The sequence below is a fragment of the Misgurnus anguillicaudatus genome, chromosome 10 (genome assembly GCF_027580225.2).
Source record: "Misgurnus anguillicaudatus chromosome 10, ASM2758022v2, whole genome shotgun sequence".
NCBI lineage: Eukaryota > Metazoa > Chordata > Actinopteri > Cypriniformes > Cobitidae > Misgurnus > Misgurnus anguillicaudatus.
This window is the reverse complement of record NC_073346.2, coordinates 27,028,690-27,051,498: the sequence shown is the minus strand read 5'-3', so window position 1 is coordinate 27,051,498 and position 22,809 is coordinate 27,028,690. Positions and strand designations below refer to the sequence as shown.

The 22,809-nt window shown below is 37.5% G+C and overlaps 2 protein-coding genes and 1 long non-coding RNA gene across 4 annotated transcripts in view; all 3 read left to right on the top strand.

Moving 5' to 3' along the window:
* The window catches only part of me1 (malic enzyme 1, NADP(+)-dependent, cytosolic), a 99,585-nt gene extending 91,305 nt beyond the window's left edge, over positions 1-8,280 (top strand). For both annotated transcript variants that reach the window (XM_055210465.2, XM_073872276.1), the window contains exons 13-14: positions 7,728-7,826; positions 7,979-8,280. In XM_055210465.2, the coding sequence (XP_055066440.2) occupies positions 7,728-7,826; positions 7,979-8,146 (267 nt within the window). In that variant the 3' untranslated portion in view covers positions 8,147-8,280. The remainder of the gene's footprint in view (positions 1-7,727; positions 7,827-7,978) is intronic.
* A 4,416-nt stretch (positions 8,281-12,696) lies between these two features.
* Positions 12,697-18,717, top strand: mchr2a (melanin concentrating hormone receptor 2a). The gene is made up of 5 exons (XM_055210462.2): positions 12,697-13,244; positions 13,610-13,819; positions 15,143-15,337; positions 16,141-16,260; positions 16,764-18,717. Exons 1-5 carry the CDS (start codon positions 13,039-13,041, stop codon positions 17,071-17,073), a joined length of 1,041 nt encoding a protein of 346 aa, XP_055066437.1. The 5' UTR covers positions 12,697-13,038; the 3' UTR covers positions 17,074-18,717.
* A 519-nt stretch (positions 18,718-19,236) lies between these two features.
* Positions 19,237-22,809, top strand: part of LOC141367276 (uncharacterized) — a 32,445-nt gene continuing 28,872 nt past the window's right edge. Inside the window, exons 1-2 of the long non-coding RNA XR_012371581.1 lie at positions 19,237-19,589; positions 19,741-19,922. This is a non-coding gene — a long non-coding RNA (uncharacterized lncRNA). The remainder of the gene's footprint in view (positions 19,590-19,740; positions 19,923-22,809) is intronic.

Sequence of the window (22,809 nt, the reverse complement as noted above, 5' to 3'; positions counted from 1 at the left end):
TTGGCTCATTTTTTGAAACAGAAATTACATTCTCAAAACAACAAACCTCCAAACCACTTGGCAATTGTTCGCAACATAATTGAATTTCTCATTTATTTTATCAAATTGCAAATGTCTAAGTACATCTATCAATATCTCAGTACATCTTTGCAAATGAAGCCTACATTTAGCACAATTTCCAAGTGAATAGATCTTGTTGATCTAAACTTAGTGGTTGATTCTCAGTCTAATGGTTGTTCGCTCCAAAATGTGTCAGCGTAATTTCATGTATAAGTCATCACATGCATAATAGTCTGTTCAATTGTCAAAATGAGTCAAGAACATAATATCATGAATACCATGAATCCTTTGAACATTTGATACATTTATTACAGCAATTGACAGTTAGGTGAAACTAAAACTTGACTAACGAAGGAGGAGTTTACGTTTTTGTAGAGAATAATGGCATTGGAAGGAAATGAGACCACTCACATCCTCGTGTTTGTAGATGAAGCTGGCTTAGGGCAGAAAACGTGGCCGAAAACGTGGCCGTAATTTTATTGGCCACTGGGCCACGATGGATGTCCCAGGCCAGCAAGGGGGCAATATAACTATGTGTGCTGCCATATCTGAGAATGATGTGGCCACTCACATCCCCAGTCTTGGCCCATACTATACACAGAAGCTCCTCATCTTATAGTACTGCCTTCATTTTGATTTGATCCCTAAAAATGAGAGAGGTCTCGTAGGGCCTCTACCACAATATGTCAATGTATGGGACAATGTGAATTTCCACCGTGGCCGGCTCATCAGGGCTTGGTTCACTACTCATCCAAGGATGGTCATGGTGTTCCTACCACCTTACTCTCCTTTCCTCAATCCTAATGAGTTTTTCTCCGCTTGGAGGTGGGATGTATGAGCATCGGGTCAAGATCAGAGGTCCCTGCTCCATGCAATGAACACAGTGTGTGAGGATATTACAGAAGATCAGTGTAGGGGATGGTTGCGACATGCATGCTGTTTCTTCCCTTGTTGCATCGCAAGGGAGAATATACACTGTGATGTGGACGAGAATCTGTGGCCAGACAGACAGCAGCATGTGGATGGCCAGGAGGGTGAGGACAGCGACCAGTAAAGAATTATGTAGGCTGCATATTTTTTTTTTGTGTTTATATTACAGAATATTATGCTATATATATATGTTCTTTTTACTCTGATGTATGGAAGTTACTTTGTGGGAATAATAGTGGTTACAATTTCCTTGACAGTATGAGTGCAATGTGTGATGTCAAACCTTGGAGGCTACTCTTACCCTAAAATTCTTTTTTCTGTTTTATACACAACTGTATTCTGTTAGCTAGACAAAAAACAGTATAGTAACCATTGTCAATAAAGGACTGGGCGCTAAGACGGAAAGATGGACATAAGGGATATTTCAATGGTACTCGCCATAGTGACAAAACATCTAAACATTTTGACTTGCAGTGCTTACACAATACCAAAGGGACGAAGCATTTTGGGGGCACTGACTGTTTAAATCAAAAGGATATTTAGTTTTGACACATGAGTGAACTGTTTTTTGAGAGGTATGAGCTTTTGCAGGTGAACCGTGGTGTTGTGCCGAACCATCCACGTTATTTTGACAAAAGCACCAAGGGCCTATTTTTAAGATCTAAGCGCATTGTTTAAAGCGCACAGCGCAACCTCTAAATGGGCGTGTCCGAATCCACTTTTGCTAATTTAACGACGGGAAAAATGGTTTTTGCGCCGAGCGCATGGTCAAAAAGGGTAGGTCCTATTGTAATGGGAGTATTTTGGGCGTAACGTGCAGTAAACCAATGAGAGTCACAGCTCTCATTCCCTTTAAAAGCAAGTTGCGCTGGCACTATGTCTAATCCCTATTTAGCTGACGGACTTTGTAAACTGAAAAACTAAGTGGAGGAAGAAGATCCCCAGTTTAAGATTAATTTAAAATAATTGTGTTGGTTTTCACTTGTATTGAAATTTTTATTTTTTATTAAAACCTTTAAAACCCGTTTTCTTTTAGTCATGGAAGTAAAAAGCAGGCTTGTAATTGCTTTAAATGTATGGCTATCCAATATCATCCAAAAATAATTTACAAGTATGTAAGATAAGGTTTGTACTCTAAAAATACTTTATTTGTAACAAACAGGAGATAAAGAATTTACAAACGGCTCTATGCGCGTTTCAGCACTTTGGACAGCGTTTTTTAGCAAAGTGTTTTTATAAGCATTACTTAAAAATGTTTTTCATCTCACCATATCCACAGGTACAGAGTCATCATATAATAAATCTGTGAGGTAGCATTTAAAAAAAACATTTAAAAACAGATGCATTTGTTTAAAGCAAAGCATTTATTTACTTACCAGGCTGCAGGTGAAGCAGCTCTTTGCGCCTTCTAATGTCTCATAATTAGTCCTCATTTATGTCCAAGAGACTCAATAATAATCTTTTACATTCAATCCTTTAATCTTTCATATTTAAAAGTATTTTTGTGCTGCTGCGCATTCATGTACTTTGTGATAAGCAAACCCGCGTTGTCCTCTCGTTTATAGGCGCATATTACTAATGCGCTCTTTAAATAACATAAAACACATTGCGCCATTGACTTTAGACTTTAGACCAGGTTTTTGTTGGTCAATGGCGTAGTCTATTTTAGTTGCCTCAAAATAGCAACGCGCCAACAATGCGCCTGAACACACCTCGTTTTCAGACCAGAACGCCCATGGGCGCAAAGGGGGCGCAAATGCATTTGCTATTTAAACAACGCGGCGCTAAACGTGAAAATTAGGGTGGAAACTAGCGAAAGACACTTGCGTTGCGCATTGCGCTGCATTGCGCCGGGTGTAAGATAGAGCCCCAAGAGTGTTGAGAATGTCCAGTCTGTTTGAAGAAATGAGCCAAAGCAATTGAGAAGGATATTTGCCATTTTTGTGGCACTGACGCTTTATATGGGAAAGGAATTTAGTTTTGAAGCATGAGTGAACAGTTTTGGGAAATAAATGAGCTTTTGCAAGTGAGCTATAGTGTTGAGCTAAACTGTAAGACTGTTTTGCCAAATGATCTTAGAGTTTTGAGAATGTAATTTCTGTTTCAAGAAATGAGCCAAACCAATGGAGAAAATCTGTAATATACTAATGATTTTTCAAATATTTTGACCTATACCATGTATTATTGGCTATTGCTACAAATATGCCCATGCAAATATGACTGCTTTTGTGTTTTTTCCTATTTTTCTCATTCTTCTAAACTCAGCTTTTCCCACCTCTTTCCCGCATTAATCTCATGTGCTGTGACTGTTTCATTGTCATGTCATAGTCTGTTAAACTTATCTGGGAAGCTGTGCCATGCTTCACCTAAGATCAGTCAGATGGTGCATTAGTCGGTTGCATTAGACGGTCTAAACAAGAGAGACGATTTAAATCCCGGTCAGCCGTTGTCCTGTTGTGACTGAAACTGTCCATTTCGGCATTGAAAGCAGAGGAAACAGGACCACTTGCTGATAAATGTAAAGAAAATTTTTGAGTTCCACTCAAAGGCTTTATGCTCTCAGAGAGCAGCTCTTACTCAGAGACTGATGTTCTCTCAGCATGGGTTGGATCACGTTTCCTGTGGTCTGTAGATGAGTCATGGAAGAGAGAATTTCAAAGGGCAGGGGCAGAATCGTTCTTTCTCCATAATTTCTGGTGATACATGATGCTGTGCAGTTGGTCAGTGTTCGACTGAACCGTCAGTTGTAGGGCTGGAGCAATTCTGCCCTACAAAGGCATATTTTTGATATTTTTGAGACATTCAAGACCTCCTTTATTATTTGCATTAGTATCTTGAGTCAATTTTATGTTTTTTCGAGAAAATAAAAATGAAGAAGCAATTAACTGACAACTGAAACTCACTATAAGTCTAAACTTTAAAGTCATTTTTCTCAGTTTCACACTCTAGCGAGTTAAGGTCTTTTGCCTTTGTAGGGCAGAATTGGTCTCCAATTTTTGTGCCATTTGGGACCCCAGAATGTCTATTGTTGATCTTACATGAGTTAAGGTATACTGTATCAAGTAAAAAATTCTTTAGTCATTTTCATGAGGTTTATTTAATGCTAATACATTTTTACATTTAAATTTACATATAGATAGATAAACCTGCACGCAGGCAGACAGACAGGTGGAAGACCAATATATTCAATTCAATTTAAGTTTATTTATATAGGACTTTTTATAATCTTGCATTGTCTCAATGCAAATTTACATGAAAAAGAACATGGAAAACAGGAAAATTACTAAATAAATGGATGGATGGTTTGATGGATGGATGAATCGATTGATTGATTGATTGATAGATGGATGGATAGATAGATAGATGGATGGATCGATAGAGGGATTGATGAAACGAGGAATGGATGGATAGATGGATGGATGGATAGATGGATGGATGGATCGATCGATCGATAGAGGGTTCAATCGATAGAGGGATGGATAGATAGATGGATCGATCGATCGATAGAGGTATGGATGGATGGATGGATGGATGGATGAATGGATGGAAGGATCGATCAATAGAGGGATGGATGGATAGATAGATGGATTGATAGAGAGATCATTCGATAGAGGGAGGGATGGATGAATGGATCGATGAGGGATGATAGATAGATGGATGGATGGATGGATAGAGGGATTGATCGAACAAGGGATGGATGGATTGATAGAGGGATCGATAGAGGGATGATGGATAGATAGATAGATGGATGTATAGATGGATGGGTCGATCGATAGAGGGATGGATAGATAGATGGATGGATCGATTGATAGAGGGATGGATGGATCGATCAATAGAGGAATGGATTGATAGATAGATGGATGGATCGATAAATGGATCAATCGATAGAGGGATGGATGGATCAATAGAGGGATGATAGATGGATGGATAGGGGGATTGATCGATAGAGGGATGGATGGAGAGATAGATGGATGGATCGATCAATAGAGGGATGGATGGATAAATCGATCAATAGAGGGATCAATCGATAGAGGGATGTATGGATCGATAGAGAGATGATAGATGAATGGATGGATGGATCGATCGATAGAGGGATTGATCGATAGAGGGATGGATGGAGAGATAGATGGATGGATTGATATAGGGATCAATTAATAGAGGGATGGATGGATCGATAGAGGGATGATGGATAGATAGATGAATGGATGGATAGATGGATGGGTCGATCGATAGAGGGATGGATGGATGGATAGATAGATGGATCGATCGATCGATCGAGGGATGGATGGATCGATCAATAGAGGAATGGATTGATAGATAGATGGATGGATCGATAGATGGATCAATCGATAGAGGGATGGATGGATCGATAGAGGGATGATAGATGGATGGATAGGGGGATTGATCGATAGAGGGATAGATGAAGAGGTAGATGGATGGATCGATCAATAGAGGGATGGATGGATAAATCGATCGATAGAGGGATCAATCGATAGAGGGATGTATGGATCGATAGAGAGATGATAGATGAATGGATGGATGGATGGATGGATGGATGGATCGATAGAGGGATTGATCGATAGAGGGATGGATGGAGAGATAGATGGATGGATTGATATAGGGATCAATTAATAGAGGGATGGATGGATCGATAGAGGGATGATAGATGAATGGATGGATCGATAGAGGGATCAATCGATAGAGGGATGAATGGATCAATAGAGGGATGATAGATGAATGGATGGATGGATCGAGGGATAGATCGATAGAGGGATGATAGATGAATGGATGGATGGATCGAGGGATAGATCGATAGAGGGATGGATGGATCGATAGAGGGATGATAGATGAATGGATGGATCGATAGAGGGATCAATCGATAGAGGGATGAATGGATCGATAGAGGGATGATAGATGAATGGATGGATGGATCGAGGGATAGATCGATAGAGGGATGGATGGAGAGATAGATGGATGGATCGATATAGGGATCAATCAATAGAGGGATTGATCGATGGATCAATAGAGAGATGGATGGATGGATCGATTGATAGATGGATAGTTAGAGGGATAGATGGATGGAACGAGGGAGTGATAGAGAGATCTATCGATAGAAGAATCGATCGAGGGATCTATGGATAGATGGATGGATAACTAGAGAGATCGATCGATTGAGGGATGGATGGATGGATAGATGGATGGGAGGATGGATGGATGGATGGATCGATTGATCGATAGATGGATGGTTGGATCGATAGATGGATGGATCGATAGATGATGGATGGATTGATAGATGGATGGATCGATAGATGGATGGATCGATATATGGATGGATGGATCGATAGAGGGATCAATCGATAGAGGGATGAATGGATCGATAGAGGGATGATAGATGAATGGATGGATGGATCGAGGGATAGATCGATAGAGGGATGGATGGAGAGAGATGGATGGATCGATATAGGGATCAATCAATAGAGGGATTGATCGATGGATCAATAGAGAGATGGATGGATGGATCGATTGATAGATGGATAGTTTGAGGGATAGATGGATAGATAGATGGATCGATAGAGCGATCTATCGATAGATGAATCGATAGAGGGATCTATTGATAGATGGATGGATCAATAGAGAGATCGATCGATTGAGGGATGGATGGATGGGAGGATGGATGGATGGATGGATGGATGGATGGATGGATGGATGGATGGATGGATAGATGGATGGATAGATGGATGGATGGATCGATAGATGGATGGATCGATAGATGGATGGATTGATAGATGGATGGATCGATAGATGGATGGATCGATAGATGGATGGATCGATAGATGGATGGATGGATCGATCGAGGGATGGATCGATAGATGGATGGATCGATAGAGGGATAGATAAATCGATGCATGGATGAATCCAGGGATGAATCGATTGATAGATGGATCGATTGATTGATTGATTGATCGATGGAGGGATGGATGGATAGATAGATGGCTGGATCGATAGAGGGATCAATTAATAGAGGGATGGATCGATCGGTCGTTAGAGGGATGGATAGAGGGATCGATGGATAGATGAATGGATCGATAGAGGGATGGATGGATGAATAGATGGATGGATGGATAGAGGGATCGATCGATAGAGAGATGGATCAATAGAGGGATTGATCGATAGGGGGATCGATTGATGGGGGATTGATCGATAGAGGGATAGATGAATCGATGGATGGATGGATGAATCGATGGATGGAAAGATAGATGAATCGATCGATAGATGGATCGATCGATAGAGGGATAAATAGACTATAGATAGACAGATAGAGACAGGCAGACTAGATAGATAGATAGATAGATAGATAGATAGATAGATAGATAGATAGATAGATAGATAGATAGATAGATAGATAGATAGATAGATAGATAGATAGATAGATAGATAGACCATGCAGTATTCTGTACCTCAGAGTCAAACCCTCTGTTAGAGAGATAAAGCTTTTAGTAATTGTTTTTGTCTCCTGTCAATTCTTGATGTAATCACAGACTAAACAAACCCGCTTATTAATCTAAACAACCCACGCCTGTAAACAACTGGACAACAGCAGAATACTAAATGCAAGGTTGTCAAAGAAACTAATTAGCTTTAAACTTTTTAAACTTTAAATATGTGGGTTCAGTATAATTGAGTGTTTTTAGTTCTGATTAATTATAATCATCAGTTTTGCCTGTTTTTTTCCGTAGACTATTGCTGAGCTGGTGACCGAGGAGCATCTCAAAGAGGGACGTCTGTATCCTCCTCTCAGTAACATTCGGGATGTTTCTTTCAGGTTGACTGTGAAGGTTTGTGAGAACTCAAAATGGTCTCAAATTGTAAATGACATCTCAATGACATTTCAGCTTTTATCATTTGCTTTCTTTAATTCATGTAACTACAAAATACAGATTCTGTGTCAGCTTTACCGTAATTGTTTTACATGCACCTTGCTTGACAGATTGTGGAATACGCCTATAAACACAAATTGGCAACAGTCTACCCGGAGCCGCAGGATAAAGAGGCTTTCGTTCGTTCGCTCGTCTACAGCACAGACTATGAAGAATTTGCAGTCAACTCATACAGCTGGCCTGAGAACGCCATGACTGTTCAGACCTGCAAACTTTAACCCTACAGCACCTTCACAAACCACAATGAGATTTATTCACAATGTATTCGTTTGAAATGTGCAAATGAGAGTGTTTATTAACCTATCTGCAAACCAAAAATATTTTAAATAAAATGTTTAAGTCTTTTATCATATATTTGAGGTTGTGTCTCTCATTACAACATTCACTGGATATATAATCTAACAGAATAATATAATGTTTAATAAGTAGTATACTGTAAGTACCTATAGAGTTTTTGAACTACTGTAAGCTTCCAATATGACTCATCTGTCCCAGTTGCTGCACAGGCTTTTATTAGACTTTAATTAAAGAGATCAAGGAGTAAAAATTGGATTGGGATATACTCTAATGCAGGCTGGATTTGAGCATTGTTATATTGTTTGTTTTATTTTATTTAAGAAACTTTTGCTATGCGTCAGTGATATTTAATTTGGTGCACATTGTTCATTATTAAGGATGAATGTAGGAACATAGTTATGGGAACATGCTCATATTATGAATGTCAGTTGGAAAGTAATTAAAGTAATTTTATTTAAGTTGATCCAACTTTTACTTTTTACAGTGTATGCCAATTTAACCTTCATTTAAAAATTATACTAGCACAATTCATTCAACAGATTGTGTGGTACTAGAATTCATTTCGTGTGGTCGAGATAAATAAACGCACAATGCGTTTGAGAAGGTGTATCAGTGAAACTGCAGTAGGAGCAGCAGGCTGTCAATCATAGAAGTGGGTGGGGCACAAAGCCAGACGAACGCATTTAAAGGGAAACACAGATCAGACTGTTTTAGTCAGAGGATGAAAACATGGTGGAAAATGGTCATAAATTACTTAAATTTTTATGTTTTTCTCCATAAGTAGACATCAAGGAACATAATAAAATAAAAAAAAAGTTTACGACCCCTTTAATACAACCCTGGTTTACTCTGATGATTTGGTGTAGCAGTACTGCTAGTATTGCTTTTGATAAAAGTGCCTGCTAAATTATTAAATGTATTGATGTTTATAAAGTTGACATGTTTTACCACAGTATATGATGTGAAAGGTAGGAATTCTAGTTTTTCTCATTCTTGCACTAACAAATGGACAATGGTAAGTAGGTACAGATACTGTATGCAAACTTTTGGTACCAATATGCACTGTTAAAGGTGCAGTGTGTAATTTTTAGAAGGATCTCTTGACAGAAATTCAAAATAATATACAAAACTATATTATCAGTGGTGTATAAAGACCTTACATAATGAACCGTTATGTGTTTATTAACTTAGAACGAGACCTTTTTATCTACATACACAGAGGGTCCCCTTACATAGAAGTCGCCATTTTGTGCCCTTAACGGACAATTTTTTTACCAAGTTGTCTCCGACGATGACATGTTTGTCCAGTGGCGGCTACCGTAGCTTTTCTATGTGTTTCAAAAGTGAGGGGTGAGCAGTGGAATAAGCCGTTGGTTGCAATTTTCAACCTCACCAGTAGATGGCGCTAAAATTTACACACTGCACCTTTAAGGTACTATAAATTCTTTAGGTGCAAAGGTGTAATTATTGAAAGGGTACAGACCTAGTGACAGCTAGGGACCATTTTTCTCATAGTGTGGAATAGGTTACAGGTTGAAAGGTTCCACTGAACATGTGGTCAGAGAAGATAGCTAAGCTAACCCCTAATAATTCTGCATATTGATTTAAAATATTTTTATCAAGACACTTTAATCATTTTAATCACTTTTTATTGTAGAGCCTTTCACTTTGTTTTACCAACTTTATGGAAAATCCTAATGTACAGTTATAGTGTTGTATATGTCTCAGAGTCACTGTTTTGAATAGAAAAACCTTTTTGAAAGATTTTATGTTTTTTGTTTGGTACCCCATGCAGTGAGCAAGTCAAAGGCGACTGTGGTGTTTTTATTGTCTTGTAGCAATTCACCATATGAATTTAATTGCAGGGATATTTTTACATTTAAAAATTGAGATACCCGAGAGCTACAAACTACAACATTTCCACTATTTTTCACCAAAGCTTGACAGACATAGTTGCTGGGATCGATTGTTGGTATTTATTGAAAATAAAACGGTTCTTTTTATCAATACAGGTATGTGCTTCTGTAGTGCAGTTTGTTAAGCTTTGCATTAACAATGCACATCATGGGTTCGATTCTCAAGGAACACGCATACTAGAATAAAGAAATGTATAGATTAAATGCACTGTAGACTTTGGATACACTTTTAAGTCACTTAAGCAAAAAAGCCTTTGTGTGGTTCCTTTATTTGCTACAAGTAAATGGGATGTAATAGGTCTTGTATTTAGAAGAAGAGAAGAATTTTTATCTGTAATATCTTTGTTGCAAGACTCTGTGATGTGCTGCTTTGTTGTTCTTGTACTCAGCAAGGATTTTTTTAATTACGCAACCTTTCATTCACAGTGAAACACCTGCTGAGTATGAGTATTAGGTCAAATGAAGTCTAATGTAAACAAGTTTGTGTGAGTGTTAGGTTAAATGCATTACATTAAAACATCAAAAAGGGACGAACCCATCCCGTTGGGTTGTAATTTAACCCATGCTGAGTTGTTTTAAACCAAAATCCTGGGTTGTTTAAACCCATTGTTGGGTCAAATATAAACATTTTCTGGGTTTATTTAATATAACAGAGGGTTTGTTCCTTTGTGATCCAATGCTAGGTTAAAAATATATATCCCAGGATTTTTTAAGGTGTATAGTGGTTTCAAGCTATACATTGGTGTTGATTTACTGTATGTGTGTCCTTGAACCCATGAGCTTTGCATTGCTAATACAATGCTTGAGTTAGAGAAATAGGAACCTAGGATACACAAAAAAAAAACAACACTGCACTGGCTCAAAAAAGGACGAACACAGCCTGTTTGTTTGTAATTCAACCCAAATTGCTGGATTGTGTTAACCCATTGTTGTGTCAAATGTGAACATTTTCTGGGTTAATTTAATCCAACGGCTATGTTTACCCAAATAGCTGGTGAATGTCTATTAAACAAATCTGTTGGTGTGTGTTTCTGCATAAAAGTTAATTTGAGTAATTAACTTAAATTTACAATTCATTTCAACTTTCTTGATTACTTAGAGTTGTATAAATGATAAAATAAATAAATATATTGTTTTATAATGTTTATAATTTATAGCAACTCTTCACATCACTATGAAAGTTTAATTAATTGTAATTTCAAATTGATTAAACTTACATTTTAGTAATCACTATTAGTTAAAATAAACAAAACGGAATGCAAAGCTGAGCTATAAAACACTGTCTCTCTATAATGGTCTTTCACCTACACTATATCTATAGGCAGCTTATTTACTTATGACCATACTTCATTATCAAAGCAGTACATTGCTTCATGCTAATTTCCTGTCAACAGTGCAAATAAGCAATTACAACATTGTGGTGGTCAGTTTACTAATACAGCAGTTTAATATAAATCCCCACAGTGCATGCCAAAGTTTTGTTAAGGAAATGTATTCCTGCTGGTGTGTTTGATAAAGGCTGTGCAGTGCACTGATAAAAAATGTTCATAAGAGGACAGATTCAGATGTACAGCATTTTGTCCTATTTTCACACATGCTCATTTCCTCCCTTTACCTCGATTACATTTATCTGTAGCACTTAACCGAACAGCTTAAGTTAGATCTATAGTGCTGGTGTATGATTCATAAGAACACTCACCACATACTGTATGGAGTTCACATAGACCAACTCGAATGCCACGATCTTCATTGTTTCCTCTGCACGTTTACATCATGCCTACAGTGAAAAATTACAGTGTTTGAACATGAAGTATGCAAGTATTGCTGCTGTGTCAATAAGGTGCTGAATTACAGATTTATGTTAAAGAAAAGTCAAAGAAATTCTCAGTGTGGGTGAGAACATATAATACACGATCTATAGATCTTTAAGGAGTCTTTGGTAACATACCAAAGGCTTTTCATCTTTTTTATATATAAATATATCTTGCAGTCAATACATAAATCTGATTTATATTGCGATATACCTGTATATATTCAAATACATCAGATTTCTGTGTGGGAACAAAAAAAGTTATCTCTTATAATCTTTTACATGCTGATATATAAACAAGGCAGAAGGTTGTGATCTAAATTGAATGTATTCTTTATGGTGCCCTTGTGAAACACCTTATGTAGGTGTAACCAAGGTAACACTGCAAGAGTTTACCTTTCATTAGGACATCTCCATTAAAGTAGTAACTAGGGAGTTTTTGTGTTCAATAAACGTTGCAGTCCTGTGCTTATTGAAAGAAACAAAAGAAGATTTCAATGCAGGTTTAATGCAGTCCTATGAGGGTATTAAAAAGCGTTTCTCCTCCAAAAGAGCGTTCTTAAGGAGAATGCGTCAGTATGTTGTGCTAGGGTGACTTCAGGTAGATAGGGATAGTTTTTGGCCAGTCATCTCAATGTCAAAAGTATCACAATCTACCTGAATTCCTACTATATTTTGCTAATAATGAATGAAAATTAGAATTTTTAATATTATGATGGCAGAAAAGACACTGTGCGTATGTAGGGATGTTTATATTTTGTGAATCATTATTTTGTTAATAAAGTTAGCAGTGCCAAATCTCTTTTAGTACTGTTTCAACACTGCGAAGAGACCTTTAAATGTAGCTATTTTGTAGGCAACCTGTCGACATATGGAGTGCGTCATGGGCAGCGCGCGAGACGATGCGCGCACGGGCATAAGTGGAGACATCAGTGCGCAGTGCCGGTGAGGAGGATGCTGAAATCGACCTGTCATAAAAATCTAAGTGCCAGGGATACTGTAAGGTTTCACAGCTTTCTTTTCGTACAGAATGAAAAGGAAATGATTTGTTAAACCCATCAGCAGCCTCCAGCTCTGCGTTTTCGCCATGGTGGAGTTGGACCCTGTTGTTTGGAACTTTACGCTCAAATTGGACAATGGATCAAACACTAATGAGAACGTATCTGGATATTCAAGTGATGATTATTATAATATTGTTCACCTCACGGAAACCAAAATCCTTCCCGCGTTTGTTGGATTTCTGTGTTCCACTGGGCTTGTTGGAAATGTTCTCGTCCTGGTCACTATTTTAAGGTAGGTTTGCAGGTTGGTGAAATATAAAACTGTCTAGTATTTTGTTTAGCTTTAACCATTTACTCATACAGGTAGATAACAAGACAAGCTATTTATGCATTTGGTAGACACTTTTAACCAATACTATAGTGCTTTATTAAGTGTTCCTTGGAAATCGTACCCACGACCTTGTCCATCCATCTAATATGAAACAATACATATGAACCATGACCTTCAAAATTCATAAAAATTAAATGTTTCAGTCCCCATGAGTTCTTGGATGTTATGCAGACATGTGTACTGCTGCTTGCAACAGTTTTATTTCTTACGCCTCTCTTGACTCTTTCTGCATTCCTACAAGAAGCTCTTTTTTGTCTTTAATGCAGGTCAGCCAAAAAGACCGTACCAGATGTGTATGTGGGTAACTTGGCTGTAGCCGACCTGGTTCACGTGACCGTCATGCCCTTTCTGATTCATCAGTGGGCACGTGGAGGACACTGGGTCTTTGGCAGCACCCTCTGCAAAATCATCACCTCTCTGGATAACTGCAACCAGGTGGCATGTGCTGCAGTCATGACTGCTATGAGCCTGGACAGGTTTGAAATCAAATACATAATTATCCAGTGCCGGGCTTTGTCTGCAAAGCATCCTTTATGCAATTCTTTCCAATTCAAAGGCTTTTTCTTCACATTATTTACCTTAAATCATGACATATTATGGTTGAATCATCCACAAAGAGTAGCCTAATAGAATCATGTTTCTTTAAACCGTGTGAGCCAAAAAAGGGTTAAAAAAGTTTTAAAAGACACAAATATCTTTTGGCATTTGTATGGTCAAAAGAAAAGCATCCTTTACAATTTTGGAATTGTGCACCACATTACAAAGAATCTCATTCTGTTTTGGACATGAGGGGAAGTAAATGATTACGGAAATCCCAAAATGTGAGTGTGAGAGAGAGAGTTGGGGTCGATCAAAATTGATTTTTCCTAATAAAATTCTAATGAGGTGCTTGGAGCCGAGAGTCAAGCAGGTGTTGTGCACCCTCGTGTGATGAAAAATGATTGCTACTCATTTTTATTCTAATATGGATTATTAATACTTATTCATACTGTTATAAATATTCAACAAAAAGTGAAATGACCTCTCTGAATCATTGATGTTCAATTTAAAATTTGCACCAAGATTAACTGCTCATGCTGTGAAATCTTCAATGAAGGGGGTACAGCAAGGCCACTGGTGCCAGTTGTCAAACAAGAAATAGCTTTTTAATGTTATATGTATCCCCAGGCATTTTGTTCATGTCAGGAAGGGTTATTAGTTTAGGGTTCTGTATCATGAATAGGGTGTATTATAATTGTTTTACTGTTTGCATTGCAAATAATCCATTCAGCAGTCTGTAATACATTTTAAATATGTTTTTGAAATAAGCAGTACAAATATTTGTATTTTCAGCCAAAACTATACTGTAAGTGCAACAGTGTGATTTTGATCTGCCAGGCAGTTAGTAAACCACAAGAGGGCGCACTTGGCGCAATTATTTGGCATTTGACTTTCCATATTCAACCTTATATCCCAATATCAGCAGGAACCTTTGGCAATGTATTCTTTTAACGAATGTTATTTTTGGGTTTAAAAAGACAATTTTAAACGAATAAAGTCAAAACCTTTTCATCATACACTGTTTACCAGTGGACTCATTCCCTGCTACTTTTTCCTTTGAAAACAAGTCGGTTTATACAGATTTTTAAAAACATTAGCAAAAGTCAAGTACAATTATTATAGAAACTATAAAAAAATTGAATTATATATGTAAACAATAATATACAATCACAAAATGTTGTCTAACACTTATTCTCTGATGGTCTGGCAATAAAGTTTATATTATGCATACCGGTATACATTTTATTTATTTACTCCAGATACCTGGCCCTTGTTCATCCATTTCGCCTGTTGAGCCTCAGAACCAGATCGAGGACAATTCGTATTAACCTCTTCGTATGGGCGGCCTCCCTCGTAATGGTCCTACCAGCCTGGATCCACTCCAAAGTTATCCGCTTTAGGGATGGACTGGAAAGCTGCTCACTGAACCTGGTCTCTCCTAAAGAGGTGCTCTGGTAAGTGGTTCTGCTTAACTTGTGCATTATCCCATCTCTTATCATTTATTATTTTAATAACCGTACAGTTGTGCTGCTTTGATGTTAGTCTGTCTTGCACTTTTGGCCGTCCGGTTTCAGTGATGCCATAGAAGAACTTTTTATCTTTTTACCTTTATATAGTCTATAACCGTTTGTACAACATGGTTCTGTGGATGTTGAAGGTTTTTTATGAAACCTGGCAGTAGGCTACGGAGAAGAGCATTTTTGGAATCGGATGTCCTTGACAACAATTCTTAAAAAAATTAAAGGATAGGAAAAATGAGAGAAATGCAGATAAATGCTTCTTTTGTGCCATATAAATTTTTGATTTCTTGTTATCATTTTTAGAAAGTTCAGAAATTCGCAAATTTGGCACTCTAAACAATCAATTAATCTTTATTTGAAATAATAAGTGAACATGAGAAAGGATAAAAGGGATAGTTTACCCAAAAATTAAAATTCTGTCATAATTTAATCACTCTCATGTTGTTACAAACTAAATTTCTTTGTTCTGATAAACACAAAGGAAGATATTTTGTTTGTGAGCCCCATTCACTTCCATAGTAGGATAAAAGAATACTATGGAAGTGAATGGGGCTCAAAAATATTATCTTACTTTATGTTAATCAAAACAAAGACATTTATACAGGTTTGTAACAACAAAAGAGTGATTAAATGATGACAGAATTTTCATTTTTGGGTGAACTTTCCCTTTAAGGGTTTATCTATGTGTATTTTACCCAGATTGACATTATACGTTTGACAGGCCTTTGTGTTTTTAGGTACACAATCTACCAAACCGTGACCTCTTTCTTTCTGCCATTACCTCTAATTTTCACCTGCTATATACTGATTCTGTGTTACACCTGGAAGATGTATCGCAAGAATAAAAAGGCTCACAGGTGAATAAATCTTCATTACTGCTAGCACTGTATATGACAGCATCCTTTCAAGCTAGAATCTTAAAAATTCGCAATTAATTTACAAGGTTGCTTTATCAAAGCATGCGCTACAAACACCAAGGGCATGAAAATGTATTTCCAGGGAACACATAAACTGGTAAAACGTATACCTTGTTTTCACAGCAAGTTAACGGATGAATGCACCTGCCAAATGTACTGTAAACTTGTATTTAATAGATGTCCACTTCAAGTTATAGTTATGCAGTGGGTATAAAAACTTAAACACAGGTTTTATTAAATACTTAAGAGTTATAGATAGATAGATAGATAGATAGATAGATAGATAGATAGATAGATAGATAGATAGATAGATAGATAGATAGATAGATAGATAGATAGATAGATAGATAGATAGATAGATAGATAGATAGATAGATAGATAGAACATTACTTAGGATTTTGGCTACATTTGACCTATGTTCTTTTGTCTTGCACACTTTCAGGTATAGCACCAGCCTGCCTCGAGAACGTATCGTCCGCCTCACTAAAATGGTTCTGGTTCTTGTGGCTGTTTTCCTGGTCAGTGTCGGGCCCTACCATGTGCTTCAGCTTGTTAACCTGAGTGTACCTCGTCCATCATTAGCATACCACACCTGCTACTACCTATCGGTGTGCCTGAGCTACGCAGCCAGCAGTATAAATCCCTTCATCTATATTCTGTTTAGCGGACATTTTCGCCACAGACTGGTTTGTCGGGACACACCCAGCATGCCAAGTGTGGAACGGGAGATTCAGCCACGTTCCAGTTTTTAATCCCACAATTACACACAGTCAAGACTCAAAAAAAGTAACAGGTGCACAAATGTTTTCTCCAGGCTGTTGCAAAAAAAAAAAAAAAAAAAAAAACGGGTAAAACAGGATGTTTAAAGTGTGCATGTTTAATATGCATGGTTACTCTTTTTGCAGCAAACCTATGTTATTATATTGCTTGGTTTATTGTGCATTGTGATGTTGTTGCTCCCTCTACTGTTTCTTTTGAGTAATTGTTTTCACAGCAGCATCCCTGCATGTCAAGTTTGTTTTAAATGCTATAAGGGGGATTTCATAGTGCATTATTTTATAGTGTGCACAAAGAAAACAAACATTTAAAAACATAATAATATTAATAATGTTTAAGGACAAATAAATTATTTACGCCATTGCTTACAATCTACAATCAATGGCACAGTATTTTTATATTTTTATTTATAAGTTGATGTTAAATGTTTTGCAGTTTTCTCTATTGTTCCACGCTTTTGTTCCAGTTTTTAAAAGAAAAAACTGTTTAAGAATCCACTATGTAAGATAACTGCAAATGTACACTGCTGTATGTTTTGGGGCTGTGAGGCACAAGGGTTCATTGATAAGGGAATTTACATGCTACAGACTGCACAATCATTTTTACAAAAAAGAGAAATTAATGTGCAGAAATCTTTAATAACAGTTTGGGATTGTCTGATGTGTGCTGGACCTACAGTAATAATAAAGCTGATGGCATCTGATCAGCATAAAGTGTAGGTTCATTGACCAGACGGGCAGAGATCGAGGGGGTCTGCTGCCAGCTCAGCTCAAAAAAATTGGGATCAATATTTAGACCAGACCAGAGACAGACAGGGTTCGCGTCTGACCTGAAGCATGCCTGTCAGCAATGGCTGGAAACTCAACCCCCATGCTTGCCAAAAGGAAAAGACCAATTCATGTGTACAAAAATACATGTCAATAACAGTGTTTCAGTGTCAACATAGCCTGTCGTCACCATGCATTTCAACAGTATTCGATAAAATATTTCACAAACTGTTATTGTAAGTGATTTCAGTGAAGCAATACATTGCCATTGACCGAGTTCTGTTTTATTTGTTGACATGTTAATATAATGTTATCTTATAATATAGATAAAACGATTAAAAAATTGTCTTTGTTTATATTAGAGGCTTTAAGCCCAAGACCCCCACTATGTTCCATTTAAACTTTTGTTAAAAAGGGTATGAGAATTTTTTTTATTTTTTCTAATTACCAGTTTTCTTAAATGCTAAATATTATTCTGGACTATGCAAGTGGTGACTGTCTGCTGTGGGCAGTGTGACATTGTTTGACCTTGTTACTTCCACCTCAACAGTTTAGCAACCTAACAACAACAACAGTTATGGCACTTGACTTATTCTACTGCTCTTAACACCAACACAAAAGTTAACTACATTGTAAACATCATGAGCTAAATGTAGAAATGTATTTCCTCTTAATATGTTATCATGTTTACATTTCATTTTACTTGAAATCCATGTGTATGTATTAACATAATTTGTAGTTGCTATAATAGATTAATTTAAATATCTTATTTATTTCCATTAGTAATAATGTAGAGGTGAGAACCGAATGCATTTTTCCTATTCATTTCACTGTAAAATAAAATTCCACTTTCATGCATAGGCTCTTTTTCTTGTTATAAAAAAGGACTACATTGAACCATCAGCTGGACATGCAAAAAAGATAAAACTGATTTGATTTCTCACCAGTAGATGGCATGTGCTGTCAATTTTGCCAGCTTTAAGTGTTGGTCGATGCTTTGTAAAATATGCTAAATATACAAGCGTTTAGTCAACCAGTTTAACGTATTTTATAACATCTAAAACACTTCTTTAAGTATTGTATACAAAAATATATCGTAATACTTTTTTCTATCTAATATGGTCAGTTTCATAATATGATTTTTTTTTTCATTATCATGACTTGTAATGAAATTATAATAATTAATGTAATTTTATAGTACACTTATATTAAGTTATAGTGTTATGTTATGTTAATTATAAGGACTTTTAAGCAACTATATTGATAGGCCTCCTTCACCATAAACTAAATTCCGATTAACTTAATTAAAGGAAATACCCGTCTTTAAAACTGGGAAGTTATTGCAGTTTGGCACTCTGACAATGACCCATTTCATCGTATTTATTAAAGATTAATATTTCCCGACTTGTCAGTGCACAGTGTGTGAAGATACACGCGCAGGTTTTCTCTTGTAATGCAATGGTGCGCGCAGGTTTTCCGACAGCTTTGTAGTTTCAGGCGGGTACCGCGCACGGAGAGCACGCGCTAGTGAAAGTCCTGACAGCAGCTTTGTTAATTGAAACAGGCTGCTCGCTTTGTGTGCTGAAAGCCTGATATACAAGATGACAAGTGTGAGCACGAAGTAGAGTCGAGTTTAATTAATTTCCTCTCTCTTTGGGGATCCGTGCTGTGCTCTCAAGTGACCTAACGTGATACTTTTCCAGTCATAATCATAGACATAACAGGTAATTGTAGCTTTTTTTAACAGTTTGTACAGTTCCCTAATACTCTGTTTAATTTTGGCCTACTGTAGAATGAAGAAAACCATAAAGTTTACAAACGTACCTCTACTGGGTAGATGTTGTGACGTCACAACCGTGTTGTTTTGTGTCCTAGGAACTGCCTGACTGAGATATACATCGTTTCCTCGGTAGGTCGAAATCAAGGTTTGATGGTCTGTCCTAATAAATTTCCATCTTCCACTTGACGATCTTCAAAATGACGGTGTGGAAAGTTGTCAATGTTGGACCGTGTCCGTGAGAAAACATGGCAGAAGCAATTAAGCACGTCAGTTGACGGTAAATTTGTTGTCATTATCACGAATGTGTCCTCGACTTCAAAAGCTGATTTTGGTGATATTGTCGGTCATATTTGAAAAAAGGTATCGAAATAGATTTAATTGCTTGATTTTGCATCTCTATCCATTTAAAAAAGTATTTTTCACCAAGCCCACCATGGTCACCGTTTCTTAATCCGAGAGGGCTGCACCTTCCGGAGGTCGCATCTGCATTTGCAGGTTGCATACGTCATCAAGTCTTATTTTAGATTATTAACAATTATAAAGTTGACCATAATTCTTATTTATTCGTAAATAGTTTTAATATGCGTATTACTTGCGAATGTAATGCTCAGTTAACTTTAATAAACCAGGCTTGATGACGTATGCAGCCTGCATATGCGACCTCCGTAGGGCAGGCTGCAGCCTTTGGATTGAGAAAAGGCCCATGTTTTGTTTGCCTGTCCCAGCTGATGTCATTGTACTGTAGGTATTTGTACTATACTGTATTGTACTTGAAAGATGAGCTTTAAAACTGCAGGATGATTCTAACCAAAAACTGAATTAGTAAAACTGATAATATTAATATAGAGTCAAGAGGCCTTATTACCACATACAGTTTGCTCTTCCATATCACTATGCTGCTCAGTTTGTGTAAAGTAACTGTGATGTTTAGTGGGGCAAAAATGTTGGTTTGTCTGTGCAAAAGCATGGTGCACATTGCACATTTCCCGCTCCTAAACCTTCGGCACATGCTCGTGTGGCTTGTGCTGATTATCCAGCCTCCATGACTCCAGATGGATCAACACATGCTGAAAATGCGACAAACCAAGACACGTTCTTCCATCTGACCTCAATCTATCACTTCTGTTCTGCTGTAAATGTCAGCTTGCTTCCACTCTCAGATTTCGTAAAATATAATCGTGTTGTCATCTTTTAAATCGGTTTTAACAGCCTCATCAGAGTTTGTTTGCTTTGCATGTTAATTGAATCAGTAAGGGAGGACATTGCTCTAACCTGTTGACATGCTCTTGCTATGGGCATGCTTGCCTGTGAAAGTTCAAGTTGCCCCTAAGCTTTATGGGATTAAAGTTTACTGGTAAAGCTCTTTTTGGTTTATAGACTTTTTTTGTGTGAATTGAATAGTGAATGGTTTTGTAACCATAAAAGCTTTGTATTACATTACACAACTTAGGCTGTATGTGATCAGATTAACCCTAGCAGCAGGTTAGAAGACAAAGGGCGCAAAAAATCACCTGTACAGAATACGAGCTGGACTGCTTTAATGGTTTTCAAACGATTACATGCATTCTAATAGAGCGCATTAACATGCATGTGTTTGAAACAATAGCTTTCCCAATTGTTTTTCCATTCTTTATTAATGCCGTAATTCAATGCAAAATGATTGACTGCCAAGTTTTGTGAACATCAAAGCTTTTTTAATCATTTTCCCCTAACCAAAAACCCCATTAAATTAACATGCATATTGAATCTTTTGCCCAATAAGTTGCTTAATGAATTATGAGGGGCATTGACGGCAGACAGAGCCTCATATTAATGTCAGAATTAGACCTTAAATATATTATGTGTGTGTGTTCATGTGAGATCAGGCAGAGGTAGTGTGTGTGGTATGAGTGAGATCTCCAGTGCTCTTCATGCCCTGTTAATAACCTGGTCTGCTTTGATGTGGCACTGTGGAGCGAGGTGGCTCTTTCTCTGCATCACTTGTGGCATGTAAATCCAGGCAGCGTTTTATCCCCTTACCTGCTCAAGGGGTGACTGGAGTTGCTCAGATAGGGTGCATGCACTTATTTGTAGTTCTGACATCACGTGAGCTACCCAGTGAGCCAACCAGAAAGACTTTTTGAAGAATGTTAATATATGTGTGCGTTTTTCTTTTATTTAATGTTTATTAAATTATAAATTTAACAGATGCTAAAGCATCTTACAGTGCATTCAAGGTATACTTTTTTTTAGCGTGCCATGTGTTATTTCTGATATCAAACCCATGATCTTTGCACTGTTAATAAACTCTTAACTTGCTTGAAACATCTATTGTCAGTGGTGTCCACCACGTACCTGGAGTTAAAGAGCTTCCATGACTCGAGATCAGTCATGGTCAGAGCATCTCTTATGCAATCTTACACTAGCCGAAATGCAGGTCACAAAGCAATTGGTCTTTTAAGATCACATTTGTTGTCTTGTGCTAACCCGGAGGAAGCACATCTGATCACCCTCTTGACCTTGAGAAGAATGGCCTTCCAGACCAGTCCCTGCTACACATTACCATTTAAATGGACCTAGAAGAAGGTTAGGTCAGTTTATTTGATGTTGAAATGCAAACAGAGATCAAATAAGAGATCTCACAGTGGCCTATATTTACAGTAGTCGGTCTTAGATTGGTGTGTTAGGTGGTAGAGGTGGAGCGTATTGTCTGTGTGTATGTGTTAGATGAGAGAGTTTTGTAGGAGAGAAGAGCACATTGTCTATTTGTTCTGCTAGGTGCTCATGGGTAGATGGCTCATTAACCATTGTGGCCTGGTACAATAGCCGAGAGCGCCGTCTACATGAGTACAACAAGTCCCGCACAATACCTGTAAACACCTAGCGGCTTAATTGAAACTGGCCTCTGGGATCACCAGGCTGTCATAACAATAATAGACCTGTGTAGGTGCATAATATCAAAATTATAGAAGCTTGGTGATGGACAGTACATGTGTGATTGCAGTTTCTCCAGTTTAATTTACCAGTTGATGGCATTTCAACATCCAGTTGTGGTGTTTAAGGAGGAGTAGCAGCATACAGTATGTATGTTGGGATATACAGTGAGGAAAATAAGTATTTGTACACCCTGCTATTTTGCAAGTTCTCCCACTTAGAAATCATGGAGGGATCTAAAATTGTCATCG

Bases quoted from the DNA above. Each gene is read 5' to 3' on its own strand.
- mchr2a (XM_055210462.2), top strand. From the start codon at position 13,039: ATGGTGGAGTTGGACCCTGTTGTTTGGAACTTTACGCTCAAATTGGAC. The intron at 13,820-15,142 runs GTTTGAAATCAA...TATTTACTCCAG, and splicing joins ACTGCTATGAGCCTGGACAG to ATACCTGGCCCTTGTTCATC. The intron at 16,261-16,763 runs GTGAATAAATCT...GCACACTTTCAG, and splicing joins AAGAATAAAAAGGCTCACAG to GTATAGCACCAGCCTGCCTC.